Consider the following 13,592-nt stretch of genomic DNA (forward strand, 5'->3'; position numbering starts at 1 on the left):
TTGTAGAAGCCTTTTAATAAAAGTTATTTCAAATTATAGAGGTAACGTTATTCGCATGGAGGAAGCGGTGCTGGCCAACGAGAAGCGTCTCCAGGAGAAGCTGCACGAGTGTGCGCAGCTTGGCGGCGAGCTGGACAGGACGAGGGATGAGGCGGCGAGAGCATTGCAGCGGGCCTCGGAGAGAACAGAGACCATACGCAAGTAAGTGCTATAAAGGTGAATGCTGTAACTACTTTAGGACACAGATATGTAACAGGTGAAGCTAAAATGGCGGAAGACGAGCTGCGAATAAACGCTTACTATAGGTATTAGGTATAGCTGGACAGGACGAGGGATGAGGCGGCAAGAGCATTGCATCGGGCCTCGGAGAGAACAGACACAATACGCAAGTAAACTGTGCTACAAAGCAGTGTTTTCCATCCGTTTTCAGCCACGGGCCCCGAGCACAGTTTTCACGGACCCAGTAATTAATTGCATAAATTCATGTTATGTAATATTATGGTCCAGAGATGAGACCGCGCACCCCCATACATAATATACTAGTAGACCCCCAGAGGTCCGCGGACCACAGGTTGGGAAACACTGCTCTAAAGGTGAATGCTGAAATTACTGTAGGAAACAGATGTATATATGTAGCAGGTGAAACTAAAATGGCTGCAGAAGAGCTGCATGTAAACGCTAATATTTATAGCAAGTGTTCTGAAGATGTTCGCTGAAACGACTGCAGAACTAATAGACACAGACTTTTAGATTCTTGAGGTGTGAAAATTTAAATAAAGCAAACTTTTCGTGCAGTGCAATAGCATTTGGCGTTAGCATACATTTTAATTATGTTGTGTACTTAGTCTTTTAAAACTGAAGCTGTAAATTTTGACGATTATAATGTTCTTTATCAGATGCATGCAGACGTCCATAGCGGAACTGGAACGGCAGCTCGCTGCTGCCAGAGCTCAAGTGAAAATAGCTGAGAAGGACAAGGAACAAGTAAGATTTCATTTTGACAGTTTAATATTTTATCAAACGTTGCTTTTTGTAATTCTTGCCTGTTTGCCAAAGCGATTAAAATATGGTTGAAGACGCGTGCAGAAGAACCACATAACTAACGTTAGGGCAATTACTAATTTTTTTCCATTATAATTTGAACAAACCTTGTGATTTACCTACTTCATCATCTGGTTAATATATCTGGCTACACATAAAATCCACATAGTTTTTTTTTATTTTAAACAAATTTTCCGGCCCTAAATCATCCATTTACACAAAAAAATGGCAATGTTTTAACTGTTACTTTTCTGTTTCTTCCACTCACGACTTTTAATGTGATCAATGGATACGGAATACTGTCCGGATTGAAATTAATCCAGCGCTGAATGCAGTGATGCTGGTACCAAAGTAATATACAAAGTGTAACAAAACTCATTGACAATACTTAATGAGTACGAGTGTGGCACTGGCACGGTCGCCATCACAGAAATAAATCAAGATAGAACGGCTAAGCGGGTGGAGTACACGTGTTTCAATCTTGCACAAGTGTGCAAGATTCGTTGAACGTCCATTCAGTCAGCGCGCACGTCTCGACTTGATTACACCGGAGCGGTTGTGCAAAAATGGCACATTGTGCAGTGTCTAATTGTAAAAACAGAAGTACGAAAGCGAATCGGTCAAAAGGAGCTATATCTTTGCACGGGTAAGTTACTGGTTCTAACAAATAACTTACCCGTGCAAAGCAAAAATTGACACGATCGATTCCTTAGCAACGCACGCGCGTCGCCGTTCTATCTTGATTTATTTCTGTGGTCGCCATGCAATGTTACAGGCTTGGGAGACTAATAAAAGATTTCTTGTCTTCTTAAATGTTGTTTATCTAACTTAACATGATAACGTATCCTACCCTATATATGTAGTAGAGAGGTATGACATACACTACAGTCACCTATGTGCCCTGAGAGAGTAACTTTTTTTACCTTTGTATGGGAAAAGTCATGACGCTAGGACGCTTGCCTATACAAATCACAAAATATTCTCTCAGCGCAGCTGCTACCTTCACATTCTATATAATGGACACACACACCCTGTTTATATGAATTATTTTTGTTACACCTTGTATGAATCTAACTTAAGTAGTCATTCAACAAGTATAATTCCTGTTTTAGGTCCAAGCGCGCATGCAATCTCAAATACAACGGCTAAACGAGAACTTTGAGCAGGCGCAGCTCAGGATATTAGGTCTTCAGACGCAAGTCCAGACACTTAAACGTACAGTGTCCAGTACAGATGAAGGAGAGGGAGATAATGAGGAGTGTACGTGCAAGAACTTCTTTGACTAACTAATAGGTCATTAGGTCACGAAAACCATGTTGAAAATGATTGAGTTTAGTTTATACTTTATATTTTTAATTTTTTTAAATAAACTTATTGTTAGTAACGAGTTGTTTTATTTTGTAAATTGAAACGAAGCAATGTATATTATTATTTTATTAAAACTTAAAAAACCATTGGAAATAACAATACATAAATAGGTAGACTTTATGAAACGGAATTAGTAATATCCACAAAACAAATAGATGTATCCTAAGTGTCTAAACCACGAAGCTAAAAAAGGTCTAAACTGAGGTCTAAACACACTAGGCCGAAGTTACGCGACGTAAATTCCGCATGATTACGTCCGCAATGTCAAACGCATACAAAATTTGGACGGAACGCGACTTGGTTATATTCTGTGACGCGACGGAATAGTGTGTCATCGGACATACATCTCAATGGTCATCGGTAATTTAAAATACCGTACCGTACATTGTAATCATGCGGAATTTACGCCGCGTAACTTCGGTAGTGTGTTTAGGCACTAAGTATAAAATAGTATTTTATAAAAGGTTTGGAACTACATATCAGTGACATCATTAATAGATACAAAACATTTTTGCTTACTTTTGTAGTACAGTATAAATGCACAGTTTCTAGCAACACAGTCAACATAATCGCATGCGCCGAGTGCCGACAAATAAAATAATAGACTCCATACAGTCCATAGCTTCCCTTACGCAAAGTAAATAATAATCGGCCAAGTGAGAGTCGGACTCGCTCACGAAGAGTTCCGTACAGTTATGGAGCAAAAATAGGCCAAAAATTGTGTATTTTTTTTGGAAGGGAGTCCCGCTTAATTTTTTATTTTATTTTATTATTTTTATTAAATAATAAAGCACACATAATATTATAATCAAGGATTTGTGAAAATTTGAAGAGCCTACTCTATGTCGAGCCAAAAAGGCCAAAAAAATACGTTTGATGTATGGGCCCTTAAATATTAATCATATTTTGTTTTTGGTATTTATTATTATAGCGGCAACAGATATACATGTCGTAGGATGATTTGATAAATCCGTGTTTTTGCGATATCCCTAGAATTTTCGCGAAAATTCGATTTATCAAATCATCCTACGACATACACAATCTATTGAAATTTCATAACTCTAGCTATAGCAGTTCTTGAGAGACAGCCTGGAGACATACGGACAGACGGACAGACATCGAAATCTCAGTAATAGGGTCCCGTTTTTACCTTTGAGTCCGAATTTACGTAACCCAAAAAACGCAGAAATAATGATAATAGTCGCAGTGAGCAGAGCGAGGGGGCAGAAAATTTGCCAGTTACATCAGGTTACGTTGTGGCATTGTCAGATTAAATCTTACACCGAACACAAACATTAACATTGGTCATTTACTGCCAACATACTCATCACACCATCGGACGCCATTGGAGCCTGGAGGTATGAATTTTACTGATTCTCCTTCCACGTGTAGACATTACCAGCTGCGGCGTAACAGTTGCGTAAGGACTCCTGAGCAATATGGGTTTCTCTATGCGGCGGACGAGCGTGTTCGTGGAATGTGTCTAGAACTTCAGCCAACTTGCTTACAGCCTCCTCCACACGGTCCTGCTCGATCAACTTCGCACATTCCTGGTAACAGAAAGTTTGGATCAACGTTAGATCATGCGAAAGAAATATTGATCGATTCAAAATAGGGAAAGAACGTTCTTTACGCTTCTATTGCACCGACGCGACGCTGCAAAACAGCGGCGAAGCGAACGCGAAAAATCTGCGTAATAGGAATAGAGCGAGATGCAATATAAGCCATTGTCGTGTGACGGGTGAGACAGTAAGTGTGTAAACCATAAAGTTAATATACCTAGTGGAATAGAGCAATAATCTCGAGCAATAATCTGTCATACAAAACCAACATTGATTTTCATCTGTGTGAAAAATATGTGTACGTATACACTTACGCAAGCACGATTGAACATTATTAAATTGTCAACGTGCGGCATGTGCCGACTGGACGTCAAAAAAAGAGTGCTGCTGTATATCACACGTCTCTTTTTACCACGCAGTGTTACTGATAGTGACATCTCTCTTACTCAGGCCTTTGTTTCTCTATTCCGCTAGGTATATTAACTTTATGGTCTAAACGCACTAGGTCGAAGTTACGCGGCGGAAATTCCGCATGTTTACGCCCGCAATGTCAAACGCATACAATATACGGACGGAACGCGACGGAATAGTGTGTCATCGGTAATTTAAAATACATAGCGGGCGTAATCATGCGGAATTTCGGCCGCGTAACTTCGGCCTAGTGTGTTTGGACAGTAAATCGGTTCGCCGCTGTTTCGCAGCTCGCACTTCGCAGCGTCGGTGTACTAGAGGCGTTGTATTGTATGTATTGTATAATCTTATATCTTTAAACGAGCAATTCTTGTATGGCTCCAACGATTTTCATGAAATTTAGTATATAGGGGGTTTCGGGGGCGATAAATCGATCTAGCTAGGAATCATTTTTAGAAAATGTCATTTTATTCGTGTTTAATCGAATACCGAGCAAAGCTCGGTCAAATAGCTGGTATTACATAAAAGTGCAGTGATGAAGTCACATAAATTACATTTTACCCGGCGCATACCATCGGGATACACGTGGCAGAGCCATGCTTCGGCACGAATGGGCCGGCGCGGCCGGAGAAATACCACGTTCTCACAGAAAACCGGCGTGTTTCGCCGAGTGAGTGAGTTTACCGGAGGCCCAATCCCCTACCCTATTTCCTTCCTTATCCTCCCCTATTCCCTTCCCTACCCTACCCTATTACCTCTTAAAAGGCCAGCAACGCACTTGCAGCTCTTCTGATGCTGCGAGTGTCCATGGGCGACGGAAGTTGCTTTCCATCAGGTGACCCGTTTGCCCCCTTATTTCATAAAAAAAAAAATCGGCCAGACGCTATACTGAACTAAAGTTTTCCTCAAATGAAGCAAAGCGTAAAAACATTTCTAACATTTTATACAAGAAGTAATGGTGAAGGATTATTAAATTGGAGAATGGAAAGACAGTTTCACAGTTTTAGTACAGAGTGGGCTGTCTCGGCCAGAATATTTTATGAAATGGATTTTAAATTGGCCACACAGTGGCTGCATTGACTGTGACAGTCGTCTCAGCATTTGAAGCGCTCCCTGCTACTATAATAATATTATGGCTTTATAAAGATGGTAACAGAACTAAGTGATCTATACTAATATTATAAATGCGAAAGTATCTCTGTCTGTCTGTCTCGCTTTCACGCCAAAACTAATGAACCGATTGTAATGAAATTTTGTACACATATAGTCTGAAGCCTGAGAAAGGACATAGGCTACTTTTTAACTGGAAAAAAGGGTTGTAAGGGGGTAAAAATGCGTAAATTTGTTCAAATTAAGTTAGTTCCTAAAATTCAAAACAGATGGCGCTAAGAGTCATTTACATCGCGCTATCGCTTGCTTTTAAAAGTTTCTATAAGATGTGGTACCATCCCTAATTGTGTTTATCGATTCTTTAGATTGTTTTACACGATTTTCTATAAGTCACTACTCAGTACATTGTCTATGCAGTATGCAGTGACGTAGGTAACCATAAACTTATGAATGATAAATTATAGCTGTTTATGGGTAAAGTTGTGTAATGGGGGGCTAAATAAGCTTTAAAATTTGGCATAAATAAAGTTTAATTTAAAATAATGAAACATTATGTGCTGTTTTTGGGTATTTTGATTTAAGGGGAACCAGGGTTTTAGAAAGCTTTTAAGTTTAACAACAATTTTGTTGACACCGCGCGCTATAAACTGAAGTCCACGCGGACGAAGTCGCGGGCAACAGCTAGTAATATACAGGGTGTAACAAAAATAAGTGATAATACTTTAGGGTGTGTACGTGTTCCTTGTAGAGAGTTCACTGTGAAAGTAGCAGCGCTAAAAGACCCAATTTTTTTTCACTTTTGTATGGGAAAACTCGTGACGCTGGGGCGCTTGCCCATACAAAAGTGAAAAAAAAATTTCGTCTTTCAGCGCTGCAACTTTCACAGTGAACTTTCAACAAGGGACTCGTACACACCCTAAAGTATTATCACTTATTTTTGTTACAACCTGTATATCAGCACTCACGCACTGAACGCATTTTAGAATTCGTTGAATGAAATGACGTGAAACCTCGCACATTCGTTCGCACCGTACGCGCGGCATTCCGTGAACTAATAACTATGCGGTGCGTTCAACGTGTACGGCGCGTACGATGCTGAAAATGTGCGATCGGTTTTAGGGTGTGTATAGGTCCCCTATACATAGTTTACTGTGAAAATAGCAGCGCTAAAAGAGAAATTTTTCGTTATTTGTATGGGCAAGCACTCCAGTCATTTTTCCATAGAAAATTATAAAAAAGTAACTAGTAGAGTTCGCTGTGAAAGTATCGCTTCTACTACAACAAACCCTAAAGTTTTATTATTTAGTTTTATTACACCCTGTATAGTGCATAATCGATGCCCCAGTCCCATTTAACACTGCTTCATGTCTCGGTGTGAATTTACCCTAAATATTAGCACATTTAAAATCTGCCGTCTAATAATATAATATCTAAAAGGCCGGTAAAGTTATACAATCACTGAATAACTTGGCTGCATTTTAGATAAGAGATGGCATAGTTTAAATGTGGTAGAATTTCCGAGCTCGAAGTATGGAAAAAGCATCCTGATTCCGAAAATCCGCAAAAGTAGTTTTATCACAATGATTCCAAATTGTGGCATCGTTCGGAATTTCCCCAGCGGGTTCCGCGAGATAATTAGCATATGACAATATATGCCTGTACCCCAATTCTACTATGTTAAGAGGGCGACCAACCCAAACAATCAAACATCGTCCTTCTCTCTTCACACTCACGCCCGTCTTTCATATGTCAGGTGAAAAAGAACGACGCGGATTCATCGCCAAATTAGTTTTTTCTCAATAACTCGATAAATATATAACACTTTAAAAATCCGCTAGGTCGATTTCTCAATGATAGACTTTTATACATTGTGTTAAAATATTAAATTAGTTGAATGCACGGTTATGGCAATAAATTCGGCAATAAATGCAAAATTCGTGAATATTAGATTCATTTTGCTTTGTGATTTTTTTCTATCGATTTTTTCTAAATATTGTGTTTTTGCTCAGATCGAATTCTTGGAAAAAACTTTTTAGAAAATGAAACAATTCGAGGCCTATTTTAAAGTATAAAAATGAATAATAAAATCGAAAATTTTGGGTTAGTCGCTCCCTTAATGTAAAGACGTGCGTCACCGCGAGCATTCATGTGTAATGTAACATTATAGATTCGACTTTGAGCATTACATTACAATAATAACTCCCTGACCGACGAGCATTCACATGCAATGTAACATTATAGATTCGACTTTGAGCATTACATTACAATACTGCCTCCCTGACTGACAACTATTCGCGTGTAATGTAACATTCGACTTTGAGCATTCCATAGCTAGTTGATGTTACAAGTTGTATCAAGATATTACACTATCATTACAAGGTGCGCATTGTAATGCTCGGCTCTACTCCCTCACAAATGTAATGCTCGACTCTGTAACATTACATTACAAGCGAATGCACCCGTCGAGGGAGCACCTTAACATCCAACATTGTCCCTTGTTCACTCCAAAAAAAAATGAGCTTTAATATTTTAACGCAGGTTAGATAGTCCTTATTAACCACTAGATACCTCCTAAAGGAACCGCAACCCAAACTGAAGAGTCGCTGGTTTGTCCTTAGCATTAGCTCTACATTTACTGCGAAAATTGATCCCTAGGCAGTTGATGGACCTATGTCATGTGGTCAGCTTATGTCAATTCAATATTAACTGTGATAGGTCGGATGGGTATTTGAATTAAGAGGGCGCCTAATTCTAAAAAATCAAACATTGTCCTTCGCTCTTCACACTCACGCCCGCATTTCATAACATGTCTGGTGAAAAAGAACGACACAGAAGCATCGCCAAGGGTGAGCGCCAGGTATCCAGGTAAAAAATAAGGCCAAACAATGCAGAAATGGTCCTGTATTATGTATAGGGGAAACGAGAGGTCCCGAAACAGGGGCCGAAAAAAAATATAAAAAAAGCATCGCCAAGTTTGTTTTTTCTTAATAACTCGATAAATATACAACATTTTAAAAATCCGCCAGATCAGTGTCTCGATGATATAATTTTATTCAATGTGTTAAAATATTAACTTAGTTGAATGCACGGTTATGGCATTTTTGTCGATCGAGAAAATTTTAAGATATCGTGTTTACGCTCAGATCAAATTCTTGGAAATATAATGTAGTATCTATCTTTAGAAAATGAAACAATTCGAGGCTTATTTTCAAATATGAAAATGAATTATTATAAAATCGTCATTTTTGGGGTCGCCCCTTTAACGCGACCAAATTAATTAGGTCCGCCATCTGCCTAGGAATCAAGTTCTCTGATAGTACTTACAGAAAAACTTTTAGCATTTATAAAAATATTACGACATACCGTCGCTGCCCCCGGCTTTTGGTCCATTTTGTAACAAACCTACTATTATCTACCTACGACAAAGAAATACTTTAGTTTACCATTTCCTGAGAATATCACGTTGTAGCTTGATAGCAAACAGTCTGGATTGAACAAGGAACAGAGAGCTGCATTAATGTTGCATTGAAATACTAAGAGTAGAATCGGGGCTGAATGGCTATTATATTGTACCGGATGTGCTGAGATTTCAACTATTTCAGTATTACAGCCGGAGCGTGGTACGTGGTGCGTGATTTGATTCTGCGAGGTTAGTTTGTATGCATATGATGCGCCGAAACAAGCCCAACACAAAATCAAGAGTATATTGTGTTTGGAATTAGACATTACAGTGCAGCTAAATCAGGACGTATTCATAATCAGATAGAGTATTCTCATAGGCGAATACTACAAAATAATAATAAAATTATTTATCTGATACAATTGATCGTAGTCCAGTATCACAATAGTTATCGAGTTTGCAGTACGGCGTAGTGCCTAATTTATTATTTATTAGATAAATATTACAATTAATATCGAGCATGATTCAATGTAAGGGTAGGTGTACATGGAAACGAAATAAGACATAGCGATGCAGAGTCACGATACCAAATTGAAAAGTCCAGTGAAGTCACGCTTTTTTGTCTATTTTAATTTTGTATTTTTTTCGTCAACGCCAAGTCTTGGCTCGTCTCGTTTCTTTTCTGCGTGATATATGATAGTGTGAACTAAAAATTATATAACTATAAATAAACTTTAATAATTAATTACTACTTTTCATAATTTTACCATTTAAATGTCTACTGCAGTTTTACTTTTAATATTCGCAAAGTTTTATTAGCTGTAAAACTAAACTAACGTAAAGCAGAAACAGAAATATTGCTATATCCTTTTGCAAAGTTAACATTTGAGTTAGAGTAATATTGCACTGAGTTAGTCACTTTTAGGTATTAAATGCTTGCACAATTTCTGTTACTTACTGTATGTAATTTAAACTTATTGCTTATACAACTCGTAACATACGTCCCTTGTTATTCAAGGGACGTATGTTACGAGTGAAATGTTATGAAAATCTGCAAATAGTAATAATAATTTTAATTAAAATTATTATTACTATTTGCAGATTTTCATTAAAGGGGTATGAAGATTTTGGCCGACATTATTGTCCGTTATTGTATTTTTTTGCGTTCACGAATATTTTTTTCAAAAATGGAAATGTGACATTTTACACGGGTTTGTCCAAGATTAATTTTTTGTTTCTATTGATGTTAGCTATCAATTTTTGAAATATTTGAAATATTCGTGAATGCGGAAAAACACAATGGCAGGTCGGCCAGGCTCCATATAAAAATCTTCATACCCCTTTCTCATATATAAACGTAAAACTCTTTTAGCGAGCCTGTTACTTTTGCAGTAAATCTGTTTGCAATCATGGTGAAAAATATTATATACACACATTAAAGTGTAATAATAATTATTATCAATCATAATTAATGTTACACGTTATATGGTAATTGTATAATAAATTTTGCTGAAATTTTTGTATGTAGATACTTACTTTGAATCCCGGGAAATGACATAGGATACTTTTATCCCCAAAAAATGTACGGTTCCTCCGCGAGAACCAAAATTTTGGAGCAACGAAGTTGCGGGCGTCATCTAGTAATATTTATCTATAATATAAAAATGAGTCGCTGAATGTGTTGCTAAGCGCAAAACTCGAGAACGGTTGGACCGATTTCGCTAATTCTTTTTTTTAAATATTCCTTGAAGTACGAGGATGGTTCTTACGGAGAGAAAAATTCTAAAAAAAAATTTTTTTTAATTTCCTGAAAAAGTCTAAAAACAACACTTTTCTATACTCCCATACAAAAGATTTGTGATAATACTTAAAAGTCAAATATATAAAAATGGATTTTCAATTATGTTAGTAACGCTAAATCTCGAAAACGGCTGAACGGGTTGGGCTAATTTTAGTCTTAAAATATTCGTAGAAGTCCAGGGAAGGTTTTAAAGTGAACACGAACACGAAGTTCACCGGGACAGCTAGTATAATATATTATTATACAACCGGTGAGACATGTTCAATACTCGAGGACGTGATATTTGGCTATTTATTATATTAGATGAAAAAAAATATAGCATTTGATCACTGAGTAAATGAAGCTTAAAGTTTATTTACCCAATGCATGGACATCGCGCGCGATTAGGGTATCGGCGCGATGTCTCAAAAATTAAGTACCCAATTTAAGTACCGTACCTAATTTTATTACATAATTATAATGAGAATCGAGTACACAGTACCTACTCTCCTTAAGTATTGAACATGTCTCACCAGTCATGCTGTATATACCATTAATTTATATCACTTTGAAAAGTCTATTACAGACCTGATATTTTTCGCAGCATTTCTTCACGTTTTCTAAGCATTCCTTCACATAATATTTATCAATGGGCGCCGAGCATTTGGGGCACTCGTTCGGGATACAGTTCGAAAAGGCTCTGAATTTGCTCTTACACTCGCTGCTTGGACATCTGGAAGTGTAAAGTAGGTTTTATAGGCATTGAAAAGCGTTTCCAAAAGCCGATTTGTACGTTTAAAGTCGCGCAATACAATTTTATTATGAAGTTTAATATACTTAACAATTTTTCCTTTTAAAGCTGGGAGCAAAAGCACTTTTGCTCCCAGTTCCCACACGATTTAAAATATAACGTAATAAAAGTAAAATAAAATGATTTACTATGAAGCAACATTGGGTAAGTACATAGTTTTTTATGCTTAGATTTTTTTTAATAATTTGTATGTAATTTACAACTAACTACACCTGATGATGAATTGTTTCGAAACCGGCTGTGTATTTAGCTAAAATTTATATAAGTTAATGAATAAAGTGGAGAATAGCACGTAAAATTGTTTTATTGGTTTTTAATAATTTATGTTAGGTTGTTTGGGTGAACACCGTTATCCGGATCATTTGACGGGCATTTTCATGGTTTTAAGGATAACGATGTTCATCCGAACAACCTGTATATTACCGTAGAGAAAAACATCTAGAATCAAATAAAAAAAAAATAGAATAATATTAATCTCTCCCCTAGCTCCCAAATTCAAAAACGTTCTTATTACTTACTCACTTTAAAAATGTCGTATCGCTGTTCATTTGTTTCAAACATTGCCAGTCCTCCCTACAAGCGATACAGTCACACTGGAACCAATATCTGCAGGCCAGTGATCGCTGTCTCTCTTTTAAAGTACGCATTAGAAAGTGAGGGCCATAGTTTTCTGATACCACCTCGCCCGGTGTAAGCGGCCTTGTAGCCCGCAGTATGATGTTCTTGCCGTCAAAATATCTGAAAAATATCAAAATATATTACATACTATATTTTCCATTACCAGCTTTTTGATACGTACAAAAACATTAATATATTTTTTTTTTGAAAAAAGGGGGCAAACGAGCAAACGGGTCACCTGATGGAAAGCAACTTCCGTCGCCCATGGACACTCGCAGCATCAGAAGAGCTGAAGGTGCGTTGCCGGCCTTTTAAGAGGGAATAGGGTAATAGGGGAGGGTAGGGAAGGTAATAGGGTAGGGGATTGGGCCTCCGGTAAACTCACTCACTCAGCGCAAGCGCTGTTTGACGCCGGTTTTCCCACTCCCACGTATAATAATTAATGTTATGGTCAGTTCACAGTGTGGAGCTGCATGTTCCGAAAAGCTTGCTTTAATCCAAATTTAAATAAATGAATCGTAACGCCTCTTCTCGTTGCAATGCGAAAGAAATTTAGATTTTATAATTTTTGGTTATGACTTATGTACAAAAAGAAAATTATGCAATGAAGAAAATCGACCGGTATAAACTTTTAACAGGACTTAGCGCTTTGTACACTTTCAGAGCATTTGAATGTAAGTTTCAACTTTCAATGTACTTATACAAAATAACATTCGTATTTTAAAGTATTTCTAACATTATATATAAAATACTAGCTGTCTCGGCAAACGTTGTTTTGCCATATAAAGTATTTCGCCCATATTATTTTATTGAAGTGACTAAATAAGTATGGGCTATGGCACCATGGTAACGTCCATCGCTATCCCGTTGCACAAACAATGGTCGCTGTCAGTCTCGAGTTGTAATAATTTACTATTATTTATTCAACAAATGCACTTAACAATATAAAAAGTAGCCAGTAGCCGATTCTCAGACCTACTGAATATGCATATAAAATTTGGTAAAAATCAGTAAAGCCGTTTTTGAGGAGTACAGTAACTAACATTGTGACACGAGAATTTTATATATAAGATATAATTTTACTCCAAAAGACTAACATTTTTTTTTGCTTATTAGTTCAATAGACTTTATTTTAGACTAGATGACGCCCGTTGCGCCAAAATTCGTTTATCGCGTGGGAAATGACATTAATTGTTCGGGAACGGGCACGTGAAAAATGAACTGCGGGGCTAAAATAGTCACATTTAGCAATTCCTCTCAATCAATTCAGCAAATGAATTGTCAAAACTGCCAAATCAGTACAAAAATACAGAAATTAATTGCAAGCAGAGTTGCATTTTGCGATTTTAGAAAAATGAATCATACTATGATTCATATCATGATTCTTCAACCGTCCATTTTAGCCCCGCTGTTCCCTTGCGATAAATGAAACGGGAAAGGACAAAGGACAATAAGTCCTTTGTCCTTTCCGGGACTCAAAAGTATCTCCAT

At 37.3% G+C, this 13,592-nt stretch overlaps 2 protein-coding genes across 2 annotated transcripts in view; one reads left to right on the forward strand and one right to left on the reverse strand.

Annotated features, from left to right (window-relative positions):
• LOC121738946 (centromere protein F) overlaps nt 1-2,408 on the forward strand; it is a 28,222-nt gene extending 25,814 nt beyond the window's left edge. The window contains exons 19-21 of the mRNA XM_042131229.1: nt 40-201; nt 897-984; nt 2,154-2,408. Coding sequence (XP_041987163.1) covers nt 40-201; nt 897-984; nt 2,154-2,327 — 424 coding nt within the window. The 3' untranslated portion in view covers nt 2,328-2,408. The remainder of the gene's footprint in view (nt 1-39; nt 202-896; nt 985-2,153) is intronic.
• A 1,294-nt stretch (nt 2,409-3,702) lies between these two features.
• The window catches only part of LOC121739293 (SET and MYND domain-containing protein 4), a 39,179-nt gene continuing 29,289 nt past the window's right edge, over nt 3,703-13,592 (reverse strand). Inside the window, exons 11-13 of the mRNA XM_042131671.1 lie at nt 12,006-12,221; nt 11,261-11,405; nt 3,703-3,959 (exon numbers count right to left, since the gene is read on the reverse strand). Of these exons, the coding sequence (XP_041987605.1) occupies nt 3,777-3,959; nt 11,261-11,405; nt 12,006-12,221 (544 nt within the window). The 3' untranslated portion in view covers nt 3,703-3,776. The remainder of the gene's footprint in view (nt 3,960-11,260; nt 11,406-12,005; nt 12,222-13,592) is intronic.

Source organism: Aricia agestis, chromosome Z (assembly GCF_905147365.1).
Source record: "Aricia agestis chromosome Z, ilAriAges1.1, whole genome shotgun sequence".
NCBI classification, from domain to species: domain Eukaryota; kingdom Metazoa; phylum Arthropoda; class Insecta; order Lepidoptera; family Lycaenidae; genus Aricia; species Aricia agestis.